Source organism: Amphiura filiformis, unplaced genomic scaffold (assembly GCF_039555335.1).
Source record: "Amphiura filiformis unplaced genomic scaffold, Afil_fr2py scaffold_26, whole genome shotgun sequence".
Taxonomy (NCBI): Eukaryota; Metazoa; Echinodermata; class Ophiuroidea; order Amphilepidida; family Amphiuridae; genus Amphiura; species Amphiura filiformis.
Window position 1 is genome coordinate 1,260,905 of NW_027305490.1, and position 26,295 is coordinate 1,287,199.

Consider the following 26,295-nt stretch of genomic DNA (forward strand, 5'->3'; position numbering starts at 1 on the left):
GCCCATATACCTATAACATACACTGTTTGTAGAGGTCACGCGTCAATGGTGAGAGCACTGTGTATTGTGTATAGGAAAACGGACAGTAACTGCAGTATGAAACGTATAAAAAACGTATAAAAGACGTATAAAGTTGTTCTCTAAAACAGAGTTTTCTCAGTAACCAGATATCGCAGCGAGTGAAATGTTGGTGCATTGGATGTAGCTTAACATTTTCTTTGTGTGTTTATACAAATTTTTAGAATAAATTTGAAAATCATTCGTTTAAAGCCTTTTTTTTTTTTTTGTTCACAAGATCAAAAACGCGTTCCATGACGTTTTTTTCAAATGTGCGCCCCGTATAAAACCACGCCGAGTGATTGTTTTCTTCTTTTTTGTATTGTACTACAAATCGATCAAAGAAATAATGTTGCCATGGGGAAGAACCAAATACAGTACCGATTAAATCGTAAAAGCCCGTTTTTCGAGAATCTTGCTTGAGAAAACACTGCTTTTTTACATTATCGATATCTTGATTGTGGAACGTTAATTTTGACATCTAACTAACAACATTATTTCTCAACTGTCTGTTGATTACTCTACCACTTGATTTTCATTCCTAATTAAAGCTACTTTTACAAAAAACGAGTTTTTTCGTCATCGATGCGTCCGACTTTGCGGAGGAATGCGCTTGTTTATCATAATAGCCTGCATGCACTATTGATCATGTAGTCAGTTTGAGGCCGTTAGATTTCGTAAGCTGCTTCTGTGGCGCAATCGACTAGCGCGCTGGACTGATAATCTCCTCGACTAATGTAATTGTTTTGAGCTGGTCAACTAGTACGGGTTCGAGTCCCTGTGTGGTCCAATTCTATTTTTTTCTCTTTTTTTTCTTCTTACTTTTCTCTTTGTCTGTCTTCTTTCTTGTTCGTTAATTTCTTTCTGACTGCAGTGATTGATTGTTTTGCCGTGTTTTTATTATTATTGTATAATTCATTAATAGGCCGACTATAAATAGGCGCGGCCTATATAAGCCTATGAATATTTTTTACAAGTTAGATATTGGTTGTTGGATTATTATTATTGTTGTTATTGTTGTTATTGTGGTTATTGTTGTATATATTGCATAACCAGGGAATGCCTACTAGGCCTATTACTAGTCTATAGCGGCATTGATTTATTTCACGACAGATATCATCTAAGGATAATATTTTAAAAAATGAAAATTTATAAAATACCATAGAAAAATGGCAGAAACTGGCTACCCCCACCCCGACAGCCCCTATCATGGTTGCCCCCTCCCTCCCTATCCCTGCAACATAGGATGACTCACGTGCCACGGTTTCATAGGTTCGTGGTCATTTTGCATGTAGATTGATACACCAAGTACGCTTGAGCTCATTTTTTTCTGCATGGCTGTTTCTATTATTAACTTACTTCAATGATTGAATGGTACACACGCGCGCGCGCGATGTGTTTATCCAGCACTCGATCAGTGAGCTTAGAATAACACCGGTGATCTCCGGTTTTATTATAAATGTTGAATTTTACTATAATTAAAGCATTTCAGGCTTAGTCTTTCACAGGGCATGTATTTACACCACTGGCCATTACAAAGGATGCAAAAAGTAGAAATTCGAAAAAGATTGAGGGCGTTGCTGTGGAGCAAATCACACATTATGGTTTTAACAGACTTTTGAATTACTATGGCTTGTGCAAAATTCAAAGGGAATCTTCACCTTGCCGATCTCAAGACTTAATTTTCTTTAATCTTTACCATTTGGCGAATCTTGACCCATTGCAATGTGGTGAATTTTGAACTAATAATAATCCTTGCCTAAAGATAATTTTTGAAGAGAGAACCAAGGTGAAGGGTTTGAGGATATTAGGGTTAAGGGATCTGGAATGAGCGTTTTGATCGTTTCGACAGTATTTTTTGTGAGACATGAGAGCACATCAGACATATCGAATTGCATTCTGAATACGAAGAATGTCTTTCTGTTATCAAATAATTTTCATTTTTCACGATATAATACAAATTTTATGACAAATGCTTAAAATTTGATATTTTTCACATTTTTGATATATAACAGTCCTCGAAGTAAATTTTACAAATCTAATGATATATTATTAAATTGTATGTAGCTAGGAGGAAAAGCCGACGATCAATTGAAAATGTTGACCTTTCATATTGAAGAAAAAAATCCATATCTTCAATACAAAAGGTCACAATTTTCAATTGATCGTCGGCTTTTCATCCCACCTACATACACTTTAAGTATAAATCATCAGATTTATAAAGTTTACTTCGAGTACCGTTAAATATCAAAAATATCAATTTTTAATTATTTGCCATAAAATGTATTACATTGGAAATTTCAAAAAATCAAAATTATTTGATATCAGAAGGACATTCTTCGTATTCAGAATGCAATTCGATATGTCTGATGTGCTCTACTCTCCCACAATAAATACTGTCCAAACGTTCATACCCAACCCCTTAAGATTCTCTTTGACATCTGCATAAATGACTATATAAATGGCTATATAAGAGTCACGCCCTGTGAGCGCAAAATTAATGTGACGCTAGTTATTGGTTTTGTCATTTTACTACCAAACTAAGTGATGCGAATGCTGAAACATTCTCCATAAATCAAGTAATGTATCAAGGGCAATTTAATTAAACGAAAACGCTAAAAAGTTCCTGAAAAGAGGTCCTTAAAGGGACCATTGAAAGAAAATATGATTTGGTATCAAAATAAAGCCCATAAAATATTGAATCAATATCTAAAACAATTGAAGAACTAACTATTTTAGAAATAAAAATACAATGAAAACAACGTACTCGATTTACCCCTTCCGACGCTACATCGCGCGTCAATTATCAAAATTAGAAAATTGGGCGCTTTCCTGATGACGTCATTGTGGTTACGCGTTTTGTGTTGCGTTGACATTTTTGCCGGGATAATTTGACAACAGCGATCGCGATCTAAATATCAGATGCAATAATCATGGTAATACAACCACTTATAATTATTTAAAGGTCAAGTAAAAACAAAATTCCAGTTGATTGTCCACATGTTATCAAAAAGAGGAAGTGAAGGGCCTTTTTATTTATCATTTATTAGTTATTTTTTTCAATGCAAATGGATCATTTAGGCCTATGTATTATTCCCGGACATTATTACTAGTTGTGTAATTTGTAGAGGAGGATGATAGGATCGAGGCTCTTGTTATTTGATGGTTCTCTGAGAAGATGATTAACGGGTTAGGCCATTTTAAATCGACTTTCGAAAAGTTTTTTGATACATTCATTGATTTCTCAAAAAGTAAAAATCGCAGTTTAACAAATAACGGTTCAAATGAAAGCCATTATTGGGGGCTAATTGTTGTATCACTATGAAAGGCCTAACACCAATATAAACACTTATTTCGGTGACCCAAGTTCATGGTCATTTCTGCTCACGCACTTTTTTACAGATGGCCTAGAATTTCATATTTCGGTTTCAGCGATTGCCCGAAAAAGGTGGTATGTTTTTGAAAAGCGTTTCCGCTTGGAATGTAGATAGTTGTTGTTGCTATTACTGTTCGCGATTTTAATTTATGCACTTTTTAGCCGACAATTTTCAATGCATTTTACATAATAGAAATGTCGCTGGCATAAATACCGATATTTTTAACAGTATCGTTTTTTAAATCAAAATACCATCCAAAAGAGTTCCCAATACTTTTATGAAACCGTAGATACCAAATCGGACTGCAGGTGATGAACAGATTTTGAACTAGAATTAAAAGAACCAGCGTAGGCCTTCTCAAAATGTACTTTTTAAAATATCGAGTTGTTTAATTTTGGACTGCTTTTTCCTTGTTTTTTATAACAAGAAAATGCTTTACATACCCCAAACTTCTCACATAGTCTTGGCTAAGTGTCCGTTACTGGTTGATATTATTAGAATTAAACGATTTTCATGATTAACTTACTTTTACCGCAATGTTTTCCCTCGCAATGTTCAAATATATCCCCAAAATGGCGTTGCTTTCTGTCTCACATTAATGACAAGGTTATCCCAAGATGTGTGAGAGTTTCTGACACTATATTCACGGGTATTCTATAGCTATTCAAACATATACAAATTTGGCTGGTTTGCGATAAGCTATACCGTTTTCACCCTGATGTGGTAGACTGGATCCTTCAGTTTTTCAACAACTACGCACGGTCATCGGGTTGTGCTGTTGGTGAATAAGGCAAAGTGACGGATTGTGGGTAAATAAAAGACGCCGTCATTAGAGGCCAGAAGGATTCAGGCTACTGATATGGCAGTGACATCAGCACTGTATGAATTTCATTACACTCCCTAGCGTTCGATCAAAGCGCTGGTGTACACTCGCACGCGCTTAAAGACACCGCATAGATGCGCGAGCGAAACAGCTGCTTCAACGCGTTGACGTCACTGCCACATCGGGGTGAAAACTGGTATAGGTCAGGCTTCCTCAAATAGGTTTGTTGAAGCGCCACATGAAATAAGAGACTGAAAAGCGCCACTCAATGGCTGCGAAGCAGCTTTCGCGGTGCTTTAGCACGGCCGGGGGAGTCAGAGGGGTGCCCCCCTGTGAAGTTAACGTGTTTGTTTTTTTAAGTTGAGGTGCAAATGACGCCATTTGGTGCAATATTTTGCACTATTTTAGCCTGTCTTTACACGGAGAACATGGGAATTTATTTATTTATTTATTATTTATTTTTTTATTTATTTATTTATTTATTTATTTATTTATTTATTTATTTTAAATCTAAACGGCGCCTCGCGCCACTCGGGAAGCCACGCTATTTGCGGACCCCTGGTATAGGTAATAGATGACTATGAAAACTTTCCGCATACCGAATATGGGTTTAGCCCATATTTAATTGCCTTTAGGCCCTATGATTTATTTTTAGAAAAGAAAGCCTAAGACTGGAGCCTAATCAATTGAGAAGGGAATGGATTTTGTCACAGTAATATCAAAATTAATATCGTCCATAACAAGAAGGAATGCATCACGATTTTTTGATATCCAGCTATAGTATTTTAATTGATTTACACTGAACATGAAGCTATAATATCTCTACTATATAGCTTCATGCATGGACATTTGCAGACCGACCTTCTCCATGTAGCGAGTACCACATTAGATTGTGTTTACAAGAAATATATAATAAGCGCCACTTCCACGAAATGTCCTATATGCCAGCAACTTTGATGATAATATATTATCTACAACATCACACCTGTTTTTCAAGAACTCTCTTTTATCTATTGACCTCAAAGAAAGGATTAGAATTATTATAATAGAATCCCTGACCTGATGCAACGCATTTTTAATGAGTTGCTGAGGGACTAGAAATCTTTTATGGTCGAATGAACAACGTATGACCACTACACAGGTCAATGGCCTTATTGTGTTCTGGCGGGTTATTTAAAAGCACGGTCCCTGAATTTTTCCAGACAAGGAACAATAGGAACAAATTGCCTGGCAATGGGGTCACATATAATCCCAGTCTATAGTGTGATCAGAACATTATAGGCAGGTAATCATTATAGTATAATCAGTACGAAAAGTCCAATGCGATTTTTAATGTATTTTAAAAATTCAAAGAACCACTTTTTAGCGGGAATTTTTGCAAGTTACACAGCTGAAGTTGTAAAATGGTTGAAATACTACAATATTACGGCGTAAACAAGAATATGTTTGTTTGGTCTTTGTTCCTACAGCCACATCCCTTAAAACAAAGCCTCTAAATTGAAATGCTTATTGGACAGAAGCAAATCTAAACTATTGATAATATTATTAACTTTTGAAACATTTAAAAAAAGAAGGTTTTCCCTTATAATAAAGAAAATACCATTGAACATTTCAGACTCCCTCAATTACAATGCCATGCGAAAGGAAGCGGGCGGGGACGATCAATTGTTTTTTTTAAATCATCATCAAGCATGCAGCTTCCTATTTTACTTATTCATAAGTTCAACCCCCGGTCAACATGACCAAGATATGATTCCGATTCATGACTTTATGTAGGCCCTACATGGCATATATATAAAACCATAAAACTAATTTTGAGTATGCCTATAGGCCTATGATAAAGTGACGATGTTGAGGGGAATATCGCCAAGATTTGTCGCAATACATAAATTGCCAATGATGTGCCGGCGCGAGCACCTCCCATGGGTATTATTATTATAGGCCTATGTATTTTTTTCCGTAGGACCTACCTTAAAAAATATTCAAGAGATGATTATTTTTTCCAAAACCTGACAATTGGTATAAAAAAGCTTTTTCTTCCATAAGTTAACTTTCAAAAGTGCTTATTTTCATACCCCAAACAATGCAAAGTAGGCCTAGGCCCTTTTATTTTGCAAATTTATTCCCCTATAGGCCTACCATGTGTTATACGGGAGACTTGCCAATATTATTTGAGCCGTTGGCACTGGGGCAGTAGCTGAACGACAGATGAAGAAGTTGGTTCAGAAGAACATGACATGCAAGCTGTTCTTAAAATAAATTACGAGGAGCGCCTACAAACATACATAGGTCTTCAAAAAGCCTATTATGCTACAAACATCAAATGGGAAATATTATAGGCCTACACTTATTTTAATCCATGGATGGTTAGGACCGGGGTAGGCCTAGGCTATGCGAAATTGATGTCAGTCATTTCTAAAAACGAAATATTCAGCCAGGCGCGCTGTATTTTACAAGATTTACCCAATCAACATAAACTATGTAACTGTAGGCCTACCTTTGATAAAACGCTCGGACACTTTGCACTTTCAAGTATCAGTGGGAGTTGAGATTGGATTAGGCCTATAAGCATTTCCATAACGTAAACTAAAGGCTGACAGTAAATATTGTTCATATGATTGTTTGGACTGGCCTTTATATGTTCCTCTCGTGGTTCTTTATCTTCAAATTTGTTTCTCAGTTTTCATAGGTTTTTTCGGTTTTTATATAATAACGCCTTTTCCCAGATCTCGGAGGGTTCAAAGCGCTGTAATTTCGCTGCCATGGTAGGCCTACAATCAGATCGCATCATCTAGGCTGGATGCTGCCGAACCTGTCGCAAATCTAGCCGCACTTCGATTGTAACATCCACCAATTATCTTTTCAGCTCCCCAAATTTCATTGGGTGAAGGAAGTTTTGATAACCAAACAACTAATCACCGATTTTTAGAAGCAGGAGGAAACTGGAGATCCCGAAGAAAACCTGCGGGATTGAGATAAACCAAGTTCACATGAGTCTTTGGGCCGCGCGCCAGGGGCTTGAAGTTGAACCCGGGACCTCAGTAGTGGTGCAAGGCGAGGAAACAACCGCGCCAACTCGCTCTCCAGAGCCTGACTTTTGTTTTGAACCTGGTCCCATAAGTGTGTCTCTACACGGAGCGATTTTTTTAAAATAGATTTTTCAATTATTTTAGACTTTGGAATTTTTCATACATAGGCCTATAAATAAGTTTATTAGAGAACAAGGGCCACTTCCAAGTCTTTTTGTGGTAGGGCCTACTCTAGGGGGTTTATCCCTCAGAATCTCACATTTGAAAAAAAAAAGTGCGTCATCGTTTCCTCGAGCACTGTTGGAAAAGACCGAAAACTGCAGACAATGCTGATTTTACACTGAAAAAAAACACCCTCCCTCATTAATTCATGAAAATCCTCTGGACGAGAACCAAAATATTAATTTTATACGGCCTAACCTAGGCTGCACGCTCGGGAGGTAGGCTAATTAGGCCTAAAGAAATTAAGTCGCATGTCATGGGCTAACCTGAAACATCATTGCCTTCTCTTTCCTATCCTCACCAGGTATTTCAGAGGAAATATAAGTAAAGAGTTGATATATCAGAATGTCTCAGTCAAAACAAATGATACTCTCTTGCAAACGCCGAGCAGCTAGCACTGACAGCTTTGACTTTGTCAATATGAAGGCCTAGGCCTAACTTACTTATGTTTCCCCGTTGTTGGCCAATTTTGTAGGCCTAGCTAGAATTTATATATAGGCCTATCATAGAAGTCATTGTAGCTTTGTAATTTATATTATAATATCCTTTTTAATAAAAAATTATACTTGTTAGGCCTAAAAGGCACATAAAAGTTCATTGCTGTAAACACGTTAATGCGTTGGTTTGGACCAAGTCTGGACTATGCAGTGTTGCCATGCAGCGGAAAGGATAACCACTTTGACGTCACAGGGGTTGCCACGTGTCTCTGCACATATGAATTGGGCGGAACGAGGCGACATTGGGCGCTTTGTCTTTATTTGCTGATTTGGGGGGTAAAATAAAGGAAAATTGCGTTTATCATTTTAGAAATGGATTCTATATGTTATTAGCTTTATTTTGATGCCAAATATGTTTTTCTTTCAATGGTCCCTTTAAGAGGTGGATATATTTATAACGTACAGGATGTCTACTCTCGTTTAAAAAAAGGAGCCACAGAGACCACTTTATACATGAAAAATTTATGAATGTCTATTTCATTTAAAACAGGCACCGGAGCTAGTCCCAATAAGTGTTCCGAGACATATCGTGGTGCGGCAGCATTAAGTGGATCAGAGGTTAGTGTAGTACATGATTGGATCATGCGTGAACTCTTTGGCAACATAGCACTGTTCATTGACTTCCACAACTACGGTCAGCTTTGGTTGTACCCATGGGGATATACAGACAACGCAAACACGCCACAACCAGATCAGGACGTTCAAGTAGGTATTCGTTATATTTGGGGGCTGCGGGTCTTGACAAAGGGAGCTCAGGCCCTGTCTATGGTTACCACTGTTCGGGAAAACTGAATCTTACCCCCGAAGGCCGGAGGATTTCGATGTGAAATGTACTTTCAAAGTAAGGCGCTTTAGGTGAGAGAACATTGTACAAAATGGGGACACGGTGAGACAGTGAGAGATGGAAAATTATGGCGTCATCGGATGAAAGTGATGAAAACATAAATTTTACAATCAAGCGAGGTCTTTGGATGCGAATTAAATCAAAAATCTATAGATCTCTTTACAAGGGATGTGCAACAACGGAGATCACCTTGTAATTGTGTGGGATACCATTATAAATAATTTGGGGGTAAATGTTGTTTGAATTGACTACTTTACTTTATGTTCGTACGTTATAATATCATTATTGGGGGGAGGGGACTTGTATAATGGTAACCTAAATGTTTACCAAGGTACTATTTTACCTAAAACGCATTATTTTATTGTCATTGTCATCTTATCATTGTCATAACATAACAGAAAACTTTTGGTGCGCTGTTCCTTATGACAAGCTCGTAGTGCTTACAATATAAAAATAAAAACATCTTAAGGAATACAAAGCAAGAACCTAAAATAAATAATGTTATAGAGTACATAGAGTTACATAATGCAAGTTATAAAATATACAGGTCAACAAAAGAAAACAGCGGAAACACATCATGGAAAAAGATCTTAAGGTCTTAATCGACTTTTTAAAACGAACGATCGAAGAGGATTGTCTTCTTGTGATGGGAAGTTTATTCTATTCCCGTGAAGCACATAGAGTAATTCAAACGAAGAAAATCATTGACGGATCTGAGATTATGGGTTAGATGATAAATATGGAGACAAAGGTTCCGATAATCTGTTGCTAAGTGGTTTAGAGTCTTGTAGACGTAGAGGAGCAGTTTGTAAATAATACGCTTGTTTTGTTTGTTTGTTTTTTTATTTCTTCTTTTGCCTGGGTTACTCATTCAGTGGATGTTTTATGGTATCCTCTGTTCTTCCATGAGGCCCAGGGGGTCACATTAAAATATACATCAAAATACATCAAAATAATTTAACAAAATATTTAAATACATAGGATCCATAAATTTATATAGGCATACACAATCATGAAATTAAATAGGGCAAACTAACCCATATTTACAATTTTAAAATAAATAACCAACACAGCTCATCAAAATTAAATACAAAGCACTTTTATCAAAATTATAAAATTCAAAATTCAGAAATTGCAAGCAAAATCCCAAACCAAAACTTGGGGAATTTTTCACACAAAAAAAAGATTTCAGATTTCCAAAATACTGCATAAAAGGCATGTTTTTGAAACAAAATAATTAAACAGTTAAAAGATTTGAGACAGCATAGCATTTATATAACAAGAAAATTCATCATTTAGTATTTGAGACAAATAAACACATTTCACAAATTATAAAACAATTAAAGATTTTGAACATACTAAAACTTTATATTGTAAGAAATTTTATCAGTATTTTAATTATTAAATATACACATTTCAAAACTAACATTTTGATTTCAACATTGGCCATATACAAGCTTAAGGCCATGTTCACAAAATTTTTACAGTGAATGAAAACAGTTTATAAAAAGATTTGCTACTTATTACATTTTTCACTAAAAATATTGCTAATATTACACACTTAAAAACCTGTTTTGCAGACTATTCCATGCTTTGGCCCCCCTGAACAGGAAAGAACGTCTTCCAGCTTCAGTTTTGGGTTTAAAATTGAGAGCTATATTACCGTGTGTATTATGGCCATGATTGTTTCCGATAAGAGTAAATACATCATTTAGGCCTTCAGGAACAAGCTCGGCTAGGCATAATTTTAAAGACAGTGATACATAAGTTATCATGTCTACGATCACTTACAGGGTGTATCAAAATGATTGGTACCAAGGACTTCTCATTTTTACTGATTTTTCTTTACTATTTGCTGTACCTGTTTGGGGTAAATTGTTTAAATATGTGTAATTATAGTAGTGTCATAGTCTCTAAGAATTTTAGATCATAAAGATAGCACATTCTGTTCAGAAGTTACATGATTCTAAAGGAAAGTAGGTGGTTTTACACTTTTCATCGTAACGCTGGATCAGTGAGTAGCACACCGTTTTGAAAGCTCTTTTTACAACAAATACCTTGCATATTGAAAATCATGGAAATGTTTGTTTTCTCCCTTGCCTATATAAATGTTGTGATCAATATTTATTGGTTGAGAGTAATATTATTGACTTAAATAATTTTGGTGGGGTGAAAGAAGTCTGTGTATCAACACCTTCCAATGCGGTAATTTAAATTGTAGTATAAGATGCATTGAGATAAGTAGATGGTGTGGCAGAATGGCTATAGACTGTAGATAGTGTAGGCTAGACTTGGTAAAAGGTCCTGTGTCACAACCTGGGGTACCTTTGTGTTACATAGTAAAAAATTGAAATGGTTCATACATTTTACCTACACATCTCATTTGAAGTGGTTCATCCTTCTGAGCATTTTGACACCTTTTTTTTATGGAAATCGGTTAAAAAATGAGAGAGTGCGGGCAAAAACAATCACAAAGTAGGGAGGATGTAACCCCACCTCTTTTTTCCACATTTACAATCATTCTGAGCAAGTATTGGTCTTTTAAATGAACTTTTGTATTTATTCACTTGGTTTAGATGTCTGGGAGTTCATTTAGACATTTTTTACTAGATTCAAATTTTTAAAGGGGTTTTAAATCAAATTTACAATATGAATCCCTCCCCTAATCCTCCTCCCCTAATCCTCAGCCACCCTTGGCACATTTCATGCCAAACGTCATAAGAAAATAATTGAAAAATATTTGAAAACAGGATAAAAACATGAGTAATATAGAATAAATTAGCCTCAATTTAAGACCTAATTGAATCTTCTAAGTGAAGGAATACTCAAGAGACAGTGTTTTGAAATCCAAACTGCACATCAAAATGTAACAAAGCCACCTTTTTGTGTACCCCAGTATATGGCACAGGATCAAAAGTTATTGGAATGGCTCCACAGTATTCCACACTTTACCGAACATTCATAGTAAAGAATTACTGGTTGACACGAAGCTATGGAGAAGTGCAGAGAAGATTTAGAAGAGCAAGGAGTATTCGATGCAAACATGCTATAACTTGCAATGTTTCAAAAATTTGATATGGGCAGTTACAACATGGATCCATCCCAGGTGTTAAGTTCATTCAAGATAGGGCTTCACTTCACACTGCCAGAGTCGTTAGTCAGGGACGTCAGGAACTATCTTTCTAAAAGCATGTGTAAAGCAATTTTATGTTATGCAGACTGAGGTGAGATATTGAAGACCATGTATGCAATAAACAGTTCAACTTCAAGCAGTGAACCTATCCATCTTTTGTTGTGTAAGTAAAACCATGATTACGTCGATCTTCGTTTAAATGACAATAGCTCCCAGATGCAGCAACCTGTTATCTTCTGATTATTAGATGAATAAGTTAACATATGCCCTTTCTATTTATAGTACAAAAACTATATTAATTAGCCATTTTATATTTTTGATATATTTTTGAAAATGTCACATTGCCCGGTACCAATCATTTTGATACACCCTGTAGGAGCTTCCAGCCAAACTAACCCATATTTACAATTTTAAAATAAATAACCAACACAGCTCATCAAAATTAAATACAAAGCACTTTTATCAAAATTATAAAATTCAAAATTCAGAAATTGCAAGCAAAATCCCAAACCAAAACTTGGGGAATTTTTCACAAAAAAAAAAAAAGATTTCAGATTTCCAAAATACTGCATAAAAGGCATGTTTTTGAAACAAAATAATTAAACAGTTAAAAGATTTGAGACAGCATAGCATTTATATAACAAGAAAATTCATCATTTAGTATTTGAGACAAATAAACACATTTCACAAATTATAAAACAATTAAAGATTTTGAACATACTAAAACTTTATATTGTAAGAAATTTTATCAGTATTTTAATTATTAAATATACACATTTCAAAACTAACATTTTGATTTCAACATTGGCCATATACAAGCTTAAGGCCATGTTCACAAAATTTTTACAGTGAATGAAAACAGTTTATAAAAAGATTTGCTACTTATTACATTTTTCACTAAAAATATTGCTAATATTACACACTTAAAAACCTGTTTTGCAGACTATTCCATGCTTTGGCCCCCCTGAACAGGAAAGAACGTCTTCCAGCTTCAGTTTTGGGTTTAAAATTGAGAGCTATATTACCGTGTGTATTATGGCCATGATTGTTTCCGATAAGAGTAAATACATCATTTAGGCCTTCAGGAACAAGCTCGGCTAGGCATTTAAAGACAGTGATACATAAGTTATCATGTCTACGATCACTTACAGGGTGTATCAAAATGATTGGTACCAAGGACTTCTCATTTTTACTGATTTTTCTTTACTATTTGCTGTACCTGTTTGGGGTAAATTGTTTAAATATGTGTAATTATAGTAGTGTCATAGTCTCTAAGAATTTTAGATCATAAAGATAGCACATTCTGTTCAGAAGTTACATGATTCTAAAGGAAAGTAGGTGGTTTTACACTTTTCATCGTAACGCTGGATCAGTGAGTAGCACACCGTTTTGAAAGCTCTTTTTACAACAAATACCTTGCATATTGAAAATCATGGAAATGTTTGTTTTCTCCTTGCCTATATAAATGTTGTGATCAATATTTATTGGTTGAGAGTAATATTATTGACTTAAATAATTTTGGTGGGGTGAAAGAAGTCTGTGTATCAACACCTTCCAATGCGGTAATTTAAATTGTAGTATAAGATGCATTGAGATAAGTAGATGGTGTGGCAGAATGGCTATAGACTGTAGATAGTGTAGGCTAGACTTGGTAAAAGTTATTGGAATGGCTCCACAGTATTCCACACTTTACCGAACATTCATAGTAAAGAATTACTGGTTGACACGAAGCTATGGAGAAGTGCAGAGAAGATTTAGAAGAGCAAGGAGTATTCGATGCAAACATGCTATAACTTGCAATGTTTCAAAAATTTGATATGGGCAGTTACAACATGGATCCATCCCAGGTGTTAAGTTCATTCAAGATAGGGCTTCACTTCACACTGCCAGAGTCGTTAGTCAGGGACGTCAGGAACTATCTTTCTAAAAGCATGTGTAAAGCAATTTTATGTTATGCAGACTGAGGTGAGATATTGAAGACCATGTATGCAATAAACAGTTCAACTTCAAGCAGTGAACCTATCCATCTTTTGTTGTGTAAGTAAAACCATGATTACGTCGATCTTCGTTTAAATGACAATAGCTCCCAGATGCAGCAACCTGTTATCTTCTGATTATTAGATGAATAAGTTAACATATGCCCCTTTCTATTTATAGTACAAAAACTATATTAATTAGCCATTTTATATTTTTGATATATTTTTGAAAATGTCACATTGCCCGGTACCAATCATTTTGATACACCCTGTAGGAGCTTCCAGCCAAGCTTGTCCCTAATAAATGAAGAAGGTGTGCGAACAGGGACCCTGAGGATAGCTCTCCCAGCCCGATTCTGAAGACGTTCTATCCTGTTCTGGAGAGTATAATTGCAGTTACCCCATACAATGTCACAATAACTGAGTCTTGGAAGCACAAGAGCTTTGTAAATTGTATTTAAATTGTCAGCTGAAAGCCACTCTCTAATTCTATACAGGAGACCAATGTATTTTGATACATTACAACAAATTTGATTTATGTGAGCTTGAGGCTCCCAACACATTTTTGGATCCAGAGTGAGGCCTAAGTATTTACATTTACTTGCAGTTTACAAAACATCACTATTCAAATATAAACTTAGATCATCGGCTTTACTTATTTTATGACTTGAGCAAAAGAGCATGGCTTTGGTCTTTTTTGCATTTAGAGTGAGTTTATTTCCATCCACAATGCAATTTGAGAAAGATCAGAATTGAGATGATCATTAATGTTGTGAACATCTTTGGAAGCAAAAATAATAGCAGTGTCATCAGCATAAAGATTGATTTTTGTTTCTCAACCAGGGGGAGATCATTAATATACTTTGTGAAAAGAAGAGGGCCAAGTATTGATCCTTGAGGCACCCCATACTGGACTATTTCAAATTCAGAAACAACATTTCCAACTTTTGTGGCTTGCTTTCTATCATACAAATATGAATTAAACCAATCCAGCTCCAGACCTGCGATTCCGAAAGATTTGAGTTTGTGAAGCAGAATAGTATGGCTGACAGTGTCGAAGGCCTTGATAAGAGATCAATAAAAAATTCCTCCTGCAAGATGACCGGCATCCATATTTCTAAGGATGTAGTCAGAAACCTCAACTAAGGTGGTGAGTGTGGAATGTTTGGGTCTGAAGCCAGATTGGTTTGGAGAAAGAAGATTGTTTTCACATAAGTAAGAATAAAGTTGATTATGGATCAGTCTCTCAAAAATCTTCATGACAACAGGAAGGACGGATATTGGGCGGTAGTTATTTACCTCAGTTCTAGATCCCTCTTTAAAACGAGGGGTAACTCTACTTGTTTTCCATGGTTGGGGAACCTGTCCCATAGAAAGACTTAAGTTAAACAAGTGAGTTAAAGGAGGTGTCAGGCCCTGCTTTTAACAGACTACTACTCACACCATCTAAACCAGTCGCCTTCCTGTCATCTAAAGATTGAAGAGATTTAAAAACCTGATCATTTGTAATTTTGACAAATTTGAAGTTACTGGAACATGTATCATGTATGATGTTGAAAATCATTTGATGAACCAAACTTTTTGGCAAGATTTTCTCCAACAGTGGACAGGAAATCGTTAGGGTCATTATCCGAACCGCCATGGTATTTCTTTAAAGACGGTTCTTGTTTATTTTCTAAGACACACTTTCAAATTAGATTTAGTGTCGAGGAAAGTGTTTTTTAATGTGATTTGTTTGGGTTTGACAACCCTGGATAACCTAAGAAAGCCTGAAGCTTATTTTAGTTCAGGTCCATTGCAACATCGGGACGGGTTAGGACAGTCAGGGCTTAATACCCTCCTCTTCTCAAAACGGACTGCGAGATGCATGTACATCCCCTGCTAGTTGTCCCCTGTGTTTCAAGGGAAGCCAGCAAGATGTGACGTTAAAGGTTTCCTATATGTAGTTAGTTATAAAAATTCAAAGAACAGACCTTCCAGAATAGGTAGTCGTTACTCTGAGTTTCATGCCTAAAAGGCAATCGTCAGACGACACGATTAGTTAGTTATACATAGTTATATACTTTATTTCCACTTCACTTTGAAACTATATTCGATTATTAAAAATATGCATGTGAACATGCACAAGAACACGATTGAAAGTTAGTTGTCTGACCTGTTTACACAACTAATTTGCTAATTTGTCAACCATTTTCTCAAATATTTCTCAAATTTGGTCAAAATTCAAACAATATTTCCTAGATTTTGAAATTTGATTAGAAAACCACAAACAAAACAAACAAAAAAACAAAAAAACAGTTACAAAGAATCGTCTGATATAATGTAGCCTATCCAGTTAGTTATTGAAGCTAATAATAAACTACATGCTCTGGTGGCATTGATGAATAGATGGCTATCTGTTTTTCAACACTGCTTTAGTTTGGTGCAACACTGGAAATAGAAACATCTTAACCATGTTGTTTTTACCATGTGTGGAGCACTGAAAGTCACCAGTTTCCTATCAATCATACAAATAAATCAGGAACCACTTAGGGGTGGTGCAATAATTACGTGTACCCCGGGGTGAATTCTCAAAATGGTCTGCCAAAATCGCTTGCCCCCCCCTTTGGCCGTGCCAAAAATCTTTGCCCCCCCCTCTTTTGACGTGCCAAAAACCTTTGCCCCCCCCCTTTTGGTGGGCCAAAAATCTATGCCCCCCCCCCCTTACACATGCAAGATTTTGGTGAGCTCGAATTTAAAACCTTCAATTGTCTTACCATATAATGCGAGCGGAACGAGCAGGAAATTTTGCATATTTGAACGTGTTTCTAACCTTTTTCCTACGCCTTTTTAGGGCGTAATATAGAAATGGTGCCCAAAATATCTGTGCCAAAATTGCTTGCCCCCCTTTCGACCTGCCAAAAATCGCTTGACCCCCCTTTCGACCTGCCAAAAATGCTTGCCCCCCTTTTGGCCTGCCAAAAATCTTTGCCCCCCTATAATTCACCCCCCTGGGTACACATAATTATTGCACCACCCCTTATTCTCATTTTACATATGAAAATAATTTTTCTAATTTGTAATCAACGCATATCTAAACTTTAAACGAAATCCGTTGATAGCAAGGTTTCGAAAATGAAGTGATTTTGAAAAACAGACATGGTGCTAAATGTTTCCCTTTGGCTTAGAATATAACAATTATTACTAAAATCAAGCGTAATCTTAAACTACCTAATCGATTGGGTCAGATTAAGTGCGGAGTTACCAGATCCGGATAGCAAGTCTAAAAAGAGAATTAAAAAAAAATCACTTTCATATCCATGAAATCATATAGCACATTCATTCATTCAATTTTATTCATTCACACATTTATTTTCACATGATAACCACAATTTTCAAAATCAGATATAATAGAAAAATGAATCAGAAACAGTATACAATTAAAACAAATTTGTGCATTTTACATGAGAAATGTAGCTGAAGTATTATACAAAATTTTATATAATTTATTAGCAATGCAAAAAACAAAACAAAAAATAATATGAATATGAACATTTTATAGATATTTCTGGGCGCATTTACATCGAGGATAATAATCAGTACCTCTTTTTCAATGTCTTTTTGTACAGCATAGCCTTGCTGAGGTGGCAACAAATGCTTCACAAGCAAAATTTGGAACCTCTTACTTTGTTGGAATGTCTGGACCTAACATGAGTAAGTTATTTCAATTGGCACCTCAAATAGATTCAATTCCACCGAAAAAATTACAAGGTGACCCGATCTGATCGATTCAAACTAATGTCGACCCGTTTTGCGTTTGAGTAATGTTGTAATCATAATCTGTAAGATGATTTTTCTATGGTAATAACTATTATTCTTTTCTATTTTTGACCTGGTGTGGGGGAGGGGGGGTTGTTGGGGGGTTCCAGTAAAGATACATTTTGCCGCTCCCTTCATTAACAGCCCGAAAAGGTTGACCTAATTTTTTTCGATGGTTTGAAAAAGTGAAAAGGAAAAAAAACTAAACTTTTTTCATAATTTTTACGCCCTTTTTCTTTAATAATTCATTTTGCCGTCCTTTCTTCTTCCCCCGGCGGAACTTTTTGCTATCTCAAACAGGCACAAAATATGCTTGTCCCTATACTGCCACCGCCACCGCCACTGCTGAGGTACATGTACAACTGAGTTTGGACTGCAGCATACATGGGTGGTCGGTCAAGATAAACTCAAGTTGAATCCAATTATATGCCAAACTATTATTAGGTATGTCCACTAAAAATTGAAGTACTTTTAAATTGATTGGCTGGGAATTGATGAAAGAAACAATTTGGCGTTTAAATAATCTTAATCGGACGTTTCATTCCAGAGATATGGCCTTTCGAGTGTCACGGTTTTATATAGGGTTGCTAGAACATGTTAAAAAGTCTAAGTCCAAAAAGGAATACTAATTTTAAGGTACTTTTTCTTAATGTATTTATTAACTAGCGTTATCTGGAACATTATATTTGCTTATAACAACATGAAATAAGATCATCCTGAAATTTTAAGCGATTTTGTTGACATACAACAAAAAATATAAGACCTCAAAACCCATGGTTTGTTTGGTGGAACCTCAAGCATGATCATAGATGGCTGCCATGGAAAATATCTCCATAGAGGAGATGGACAATAAGTGCTTTATTTCAAATGAATAGCGACAGTCTTAAACATTCTATCTTCAAAAATTATTATATTTCATCATGGCATAAGTTTGGTAACATTAATCACTACCAATTTTGAGAAATGTGCTCCAACTCAAAGGTTATCTTTACTACATTGAGCAATATACTGTGTGTGCATGGAAGCCATGATGGATAGCATATGAAATGGACATGTTAGTCAGAAGTGCATAATTTGAGATGGGTTTTGGTAGGCTTAAGCATTCTTTAATTTCTTAACATCCTGCACATTTTGTCTTCAAAAACAGTTAAATTTTATGAGTATGTAAGTTTGCTTGTCTGAATCAATCCAAATTCGGAGATAATTGCGTTTCAACACCTGATACACAGAATGGTGCACAGCGTCATCATCCCTATATCTTCGCGATAGTACTGCGAATCCTCTCGTTTTTCAATAGCTACACATGGCGATTTTGTTCGAGATAGGCCGAGCGACTGAGGCTAAGCATCATACGACGACTATCATATGAGATACCATCAAGTTTCTATTCTACACATGATTACGATTTGCGTGCATGCTCTAGTACCCCATGTAGTGTTGCTATTACAAGGAAATTCGATTTGTTTTCAGGTAAAACGCAGGTTTTGTTTTTAATACACTAACTTGAAATTAAATACACTAATTAGCGACCATTGCCAATTGCTCTGGATATATTTTTACTGCATTTTAGGCGTAAAAAATTTTAAATCGTAAGTTGAAATTGTGATATATTTAATTTTGAGAATTACAATTATATAAAGGAACACATTAGCCCATTCACCTAGGATCCATGTGCTTGTATTGAATATATTCAATCACACGTCTATGTCACATTGCATATGTAAACTTTCTTTATCTGTGTCAACAATAGAATATTGATCACCAACGGAGTATGGAGCTACATGAAAAAATATTTATAATATAGGGTGTAGACACTGTGTGGTGTCACTTCAACCTGTTGTTGTTCTCATCTCATAAAGTTGATCTCTTGATAAAGGAGGGTCCTCTCTATTTACTGACTAATCAGGAAAGTGTTTGGTTAATGTTTTCTGTTGGAATAAGGGACTTCTTGGAACACCCTGTTTTAAGTCTAAATGAGCCTAAAGCATGTTCAGTGCATGGAGCTGTGTTTACATAGAAAATACATGGGTGAGTGCTCACATACATAAAGTGGGAAACTGTTCTAGTGGTAATTGTGTTGACGTGGACATGCCTACTATTATGTGTGTAATTTGGTCAAAATTATTCCCCTGCTGTTGATTTGCACTTTTCATCTCTAATCAATGCCTGGAAGCAGTCCAGATAGGAGTTATCATGGTTATCATAGTATTACAAAATGATTTGAAATGACAAGGTTGACAACGTGTACAAAGCTAATGGAGAAATGTTTGTTTTGGGGCTGTCATTTCGGAATGGTGGTGTGTGGGGGGGGGTAAATAGGGGGGTCATATATTTTTATGCCAAAAATATGGGGGATATAACATTGCAATAAGTTGTAATAGACCGAGTAACAAACTCTAATGAGCTGTGACATCATTACCCAATTTATATCTCACCGTGATTTAATAGTGTATTTAATATGCAAATAACCACTTTCCTTGCTCCACAGTGTATCGGGAACTAACCCTTTATTATGCTAAATAGCCTTCCCAATTTTACGTGTTGAAGGCTACTGACTCTCCATACCTCAGTAAATATCAAAAGAGAATCTACCTGTTTTACGCGTCAAAAATGACACCGAATTTCTAGCGCACTTGTGTATAATATTTGTGTAATGGTTTGCCAAATATGGGCATTATAGTGGTGTATTTATGGATATTGCATGGTACATAAAGGGAAAATATCCGAATGATGTCCAAATTTGGTTCGAATATACCTTATGGTTCATACTATTGAGTGAGTTTGATATTTTTATGAATGAACTGTATGAATGGTATCACACAGCCTTCTGTTTGCGTGGTACCATGTATTGTCAATGACATTATCGGGCCTGCGAAACAGTGAAATGCTTGATTGAAATAACATCGGTACCTGAGTCGGATTTTTAAGTTTTTTAATTTTTTGCATGAAATATGAAGATAACATATTCAAATCAATATTAATTGTGATATTTTGGCCTAAATACATTTGTTTAGAAAGATACGGCTTTCGAAAGGAGTGGATACGTGCAGTTGGCCGATACCGATGAGTGTGTGATTATTACGTAGTCAATTCACCACACACGGGTGAATGGGAGATGACCTCGAACTTTTTCTGATGATATTATTAAGGGCGCACCATTAGATTTCCAGGGGGGGGCATGGGAGTTTTTGAAAAAAAAACTTTGCCCACTAGTGAGAAAAAAAAAAAAAAAAAAAACTTTGCCCACTAGTAAGAAAAAAAAATAAAAATTTTGCCTCACTGATGAGTAAAAAAAAAAACTTCCCCCACCCAACTTTGTATAAAAATGTACATTAAAATTGAAAAAAATAAATTTGGTGCTCTTGGAGGCGAAAAAAAAAAAAAAATTCTGCCGCCTTCGGCGGCGAAAAAAAAAAATTCTGCCTGACCCAAACTCCCATGCCCCCCCTGAGAATCTAATGGTGCGTCCCTAAGTGCTGGTGACTCAAAATCTTGGCGCGCTATGTGCGCTTTCTTTTAACTTAATCAAAATGTGTGCATAATCTTTACTTATATAACGCAAAATTGTCGCAATCTCCCCGCGCGCCCTCCTTAACACTTACGAGGGAGCACCACCAAATCACTCCACGATTTACGTACCAATGAAATTCGTCTAAAATAGCCCATCGCTTATTTGAGCTTGTTGCGGCTTTATTTTCAAAACGTGAGAAAAAGTCCCAATGTTTTATTTCAGAGATGGAGTTTTGGCGCGAATTTTGACAATGTCCAGTTTCGAAAATTGAGTGATTTTTTTAGGGTTAAACATGTTAAATTTGCACACTTTTTCTTTGCGGCAAAATAGCAAAAAAAAAGCTTTAATATGATACCAAACTTGATAGCTGAAATACGTTTTCAATTGCCAAAACGCGATCCAAAAGTGCATCTTTCCCTGTGTATTTCAATGGCGCATATGCCTACTGATGATAGAACTATTATTGGTCATGTGATCTACTTTTAACCAATCAATAAACAAGAATATATTATGAAGTATAAAATACTTTTTTATTGGAACTTTTTCCCTGCCGTGAAATATTTAATGTCGGAAATATTTTTTATGTGTTATAATAGTTTATGGTATGTGTGGCACAGACGTCAAAAAACCATGGTATAACTTGATAACAATGTACATTATAATCATTACTTGTATTGGAAATGAAACTTATGTTTTACTATTTAAAATTTCAGACCCTGCCTCCGGAGCCAGCGAGGATTATGGCTATGGTACTCTTGGTGTCAAATATACTTATGTTGTGGAATTGAGAGACGAAGGACAATATGGGTTTAATATTCCAGAGACGATGATAGAGGATTCTGGTATCGAGACTTTTGAAGCGCTTAAAGTTTTTGGAACAGATCCTTTAAATTGAGACAATCATTCGAAAAGGTCTTAAAATATTAATAATCAAAATACGTGATTATTAACTTAAACGCATGGAAAATCCTGTTAAAATACGTAAATATAGATATATATTCGTCATATATATAGTCATGTTTGGCAGCAGTATCAAATTAATCAAAACTACGTATCGGTTGAATCTATGTTAATATGCTATGTAGTCTCCGTGTATAGTCTAGTAATATCTGGTTAAAATGTTGCAGACCTTGTTACAGTCATGGACAAAAGTTTGGAATGTTTTTCACCTTCTTGTCATGACATTGCTAAAACCATGTTTTATAATATGATCAATAATAACTCCCAAAAACATGTAAAATTATTCTGGATAAGGAAGGGGTATTCACATGCTATAGTTGTGATCGCTACCAACATTTCTGAGTGTCTTCCCAAGAAAAAAGAAGCGTTTATTTTTCCAAAAACGTATTTCCATGACTGTAAGTGAAAAAGTAGGGATCCGATTTGAGCAGTCAATTTGTTATATCTGATAAAACTGGAACCTTTATTTAAGAGATTAAGTTGTTGAGTTCTCATAGTTTACAAAGCATAAAGAATTATTCAAGTTCGCTTCTTGGAGATTATTGAAAAGAATAAAAGGGAATGTCCGAATTAATATATGTGTGAAGATTTTCCATGCTTTTTTGTGGGCGTGAGGATATTCAAAATGGAAATGTGGAGATCATTATGACGTACGCATTCCTATGAAGTATTAATATGATATACAACGATTTCCCCAACATTTTTAATGCATGAAACTGATTTTCTGTCCACGGATAATACACACATTATACACGATTAACTAACGCGGGAACTAACGTCGTGGGTGTATTCGAGGACAAAGTTTTCATAAATTGTTAGGAAATCACTGTATTTCCTTATCCAAATCTCACATTCGATGATCTAAAAAGGATAGACTTTGATAAAACCCCATACTTTGTGTTTTTGAGTTTCAATATGGATATTTATGATTGACAGTGAGCAAAGGACAGAGGTCAAACTAGCTCGGGTACCAATCTACCAATGCTTATTACGGAATCGCAACTCCAGGGGGCACTTTATTCAAACGAATGTGTAGTCATTTTAGCTTCATTGATAAGGCGTTCAAGTGGTCAAGTTAGCTCAGTCGATAAGGCGTACAGTGGTGCGAGAGGTTGTGGGTTCGAACTTTATACGGTCTTGTGGAAAAATTGAGCGCACACCCTATACATACAAAAAAAACACCAAAAAACTATATCGTACTCAGCAGGTCTCCGAGTTTTTGTATAAACCGAGACATTAAGCAGTTCAATGCCCTGGGAAATTTTAAGTTTCACGAGAACAAATAGGGGCCGTACAAAATGTTGCTAAATTTGGCATTTACCAGGACAATACTCCCTCCTCAGGAGGATAACACTGCACAGGTCACAGCTCGAGAAGAGATGATAGATCACCGACGGCCATTTGCGGAAGCAAAAAGCCCGCCAGTGACCTGAACCATAGACTGGCTATTTAGGCCAATCAAATTAAAAATTGACCCACCAGTAATTGCAACAGAATCCATTTTGCATGCATCTATCTCTCAAAAGCTGACACAAAAACATATCAAAGTAGTGGAACAGTGCCTAATTTGCACAAATCCAAAATGGCGCAGGGGGTGAAATTTCAAATCTTGCTAAAAACCATACCAATGTATTCCTCTCGTCATAAGGATTCAGAAAAAGTATAGTTTGACCTATCTCCGATGTACATTTTGTGACTAATAGGGGAAAAGGTCAAATGGGGGGGGCAAAAATGAAATATTCTCCGATTTTGATAAAAAATGGTCTCATATTGTTCCGCTTGCAAATAAATTTAATAAAAATAATAGTTTGACATATCTCAGGTGGTTTGTTACCCTAGTAACATGGCAAAGAAGATCAAATTCCATAGAGCCGTATTGACCTTGACCTATTTTGTGATGTTACCTATGCAACAAAGCAACCAAAACAATGCAACTTTTCTCATTGTGATTTATTTTTGTAAAAGGAACAATTTGAGACCAGTTGCATTAAAATTGGAGCATATTTCCATTGCAAACGACTATGAACCCAAAATTTGACCTTTGACCTTTTTGCCTATAACTCAAGAACTGTATGTCGGAGACTGGTCAAACTATACTTTTTCTGTATCCTTACGATGAGAATAAGATATTGGACATTGGTATGGTTTTTAACACCGTTTGACCAACTTTGAAATTTAACCCCATGCATAAGCAGCCATAGGCAAATAAGGCACTGTTCCACCACTTTTGTGGACTGATATTTTCTTTATTATATTTTTTCTGAAATGAATGGTGATTAAATGGTTTCTGTTGCAATTAGTGGTGGGTTAAGCCCTGATTTTCCTTAATTTGATTGGCCTATATTCAGGAAGATGATTAATATCCCTGCATATTATGCCTCATCAGTTCCTTGGTATAACCGATTTACTATACCATGTTTACTGTATTAATAATATTCTATCATATTGATAAAATGTGACCAAATCTTTATTAAATACCCGGATGTGGCTCTAAATATACTGACCAATGTCAATTCAGGTCATAGAGATGATATACCACTTGTGTGAATCGTGACTTTTTTCAGTCGTAATTCCCGGATATAGTAAGTTCCCTACCCTCCTGCAGTACATACCAAGGTGAATTGCACTGTGATGTATTGTTTTGCCACAGTGCTAGGACCTGCTATATACAGGGTGAGTCGGTGAGTCAACAGGTGCAATAATGCAAAGAATCCATCTTTATTTTATAACCAGGTTGAACTTTTTAGGTTTTAAACCGTTATGTGCATGATATATTTATTAGTGACCTTGTGTGAAAAAAAAGTAAATAGCACTGTCGTTAATATGACTACACATTTTAGCGACACCTAATTTTAATGTTCATCCATGAGACATCTTCGCTATCGTAGTCCGACGTCACTTCCTGCCGAGGTCACAACTACTTCCGTAGTGATGGATCAAGTGATTGCATGACGACGCTATCTACGCTGTACACATCGATAGTCTGCTGTTTGAAAATCAAGTTTTAGCCATTTCTTATGGGTTTCACTGCCTAGTAAGCTTTTTCAAGATGTTTTCCTGAAATCATGAGGTTTCAGGTCTTAAATATGACTGGTAATTTAAAAAATTTGATACATAAATTCCATACATTGATATCGCCATTGCGTTTCTCACGAAAGCGTGATCCAATCGCTATGGTAACGCCCCGGGGTCACCAATATGACGTCATGTCTACGATAGCGAATTTTGTGAATGTCAGCACACTATATGTAAGGTATATTAAAACTGACATTTGTTTAACCTCGTTGGCACTGAAGTAAAATGGAGCATCCAACGTAATTGTCCCTGGTCTGGATTAAAGCCCTAATGTACGATTTCCTTCAAATTTTTAATTTGTTATTATATTGAAAATGCTGAAATAATACTAGTAATATTGCCGGAAAGGGTTTCTGTCCATTTTGAGCTGAAATAACAAGGTAAAGAAAAGAAACCCTGCTGGTTATTTTACACGTTTAACATGTAGTTCTATAAGGAGACATAAAGTCATAAATTCATTGAATTATGACTTTGTGCTCTGTTGATCTACAAAACATGGGACACGTGTAAACATTACAAATATGCCAGAAAATCAGGTTTGAAAACAAATTAACCAATTTTATTATAAGATCGTACATTATGGCTTTAAGTAGAAGAAACTTTGTTGTTATTTTCATATTTACCTTCACATTAAAAATGTTCCTACTATAATGCAAATTTGTGGGTGGGTTATTCAAATTTCGAAAAGATATGCGTGCAAATTGAAGAGATGTGAATTACAAAAAGTTTTGCAGGTGGAGTTAGAGTCGGGTGAGGTATGAAGGACTTAAGTAATGGTGGAATGTTAATTTGAACCGAAACAAGGAATTGAAAGAACACAAAATTCAACCTTGATTTAAGTTAAAGTCAGTTTCAGATCTGGTGTCTTCATTGCGCATTATGTGCTCTCATTCAAAATACATGGTGCCTCGTGGACAAAAAGTTAAATTGGGTATCGAAATAAAACAACTCAAAACGGTAGTTGCGATTCATTTCATTTTTTTACAAAACATG

The 26,295-nt window shown here is 35.8% G+C and overlaps 1 protein-coding gene across 1 annotated transcript in view; it reads left to right on the plus strand.

Annotated features, from left to right (window-relative positions):
- LOC140143710 (carboxypeptidase B-like) overlaps positions 1-22,795 on the plus strand; it is a 53,032-nt gene extending 30,237 nt beyond the window's left edge. Inside the window, exons 10-12 of the mRNA XM_072165523.1 lie at positions 8,496-8,710; positions 17,567-17,651; positions 21,981-22,795. Coding sequence (XP_072021624.1) covers positions 8,496-8,710; positions 17,567-17,651; positions 21,981-22,162 — 482 coding nt within the window. The 3' untranslated portion in view covers positions 22,163-22,795. The remainder of the gene's footprint in view (positions 1-8,495; positions 8,711-17,566; positions 17,652-21,980) is intronic.
- Positions 22,796-26,295: the final 3,500 nt, after the last annotated feature.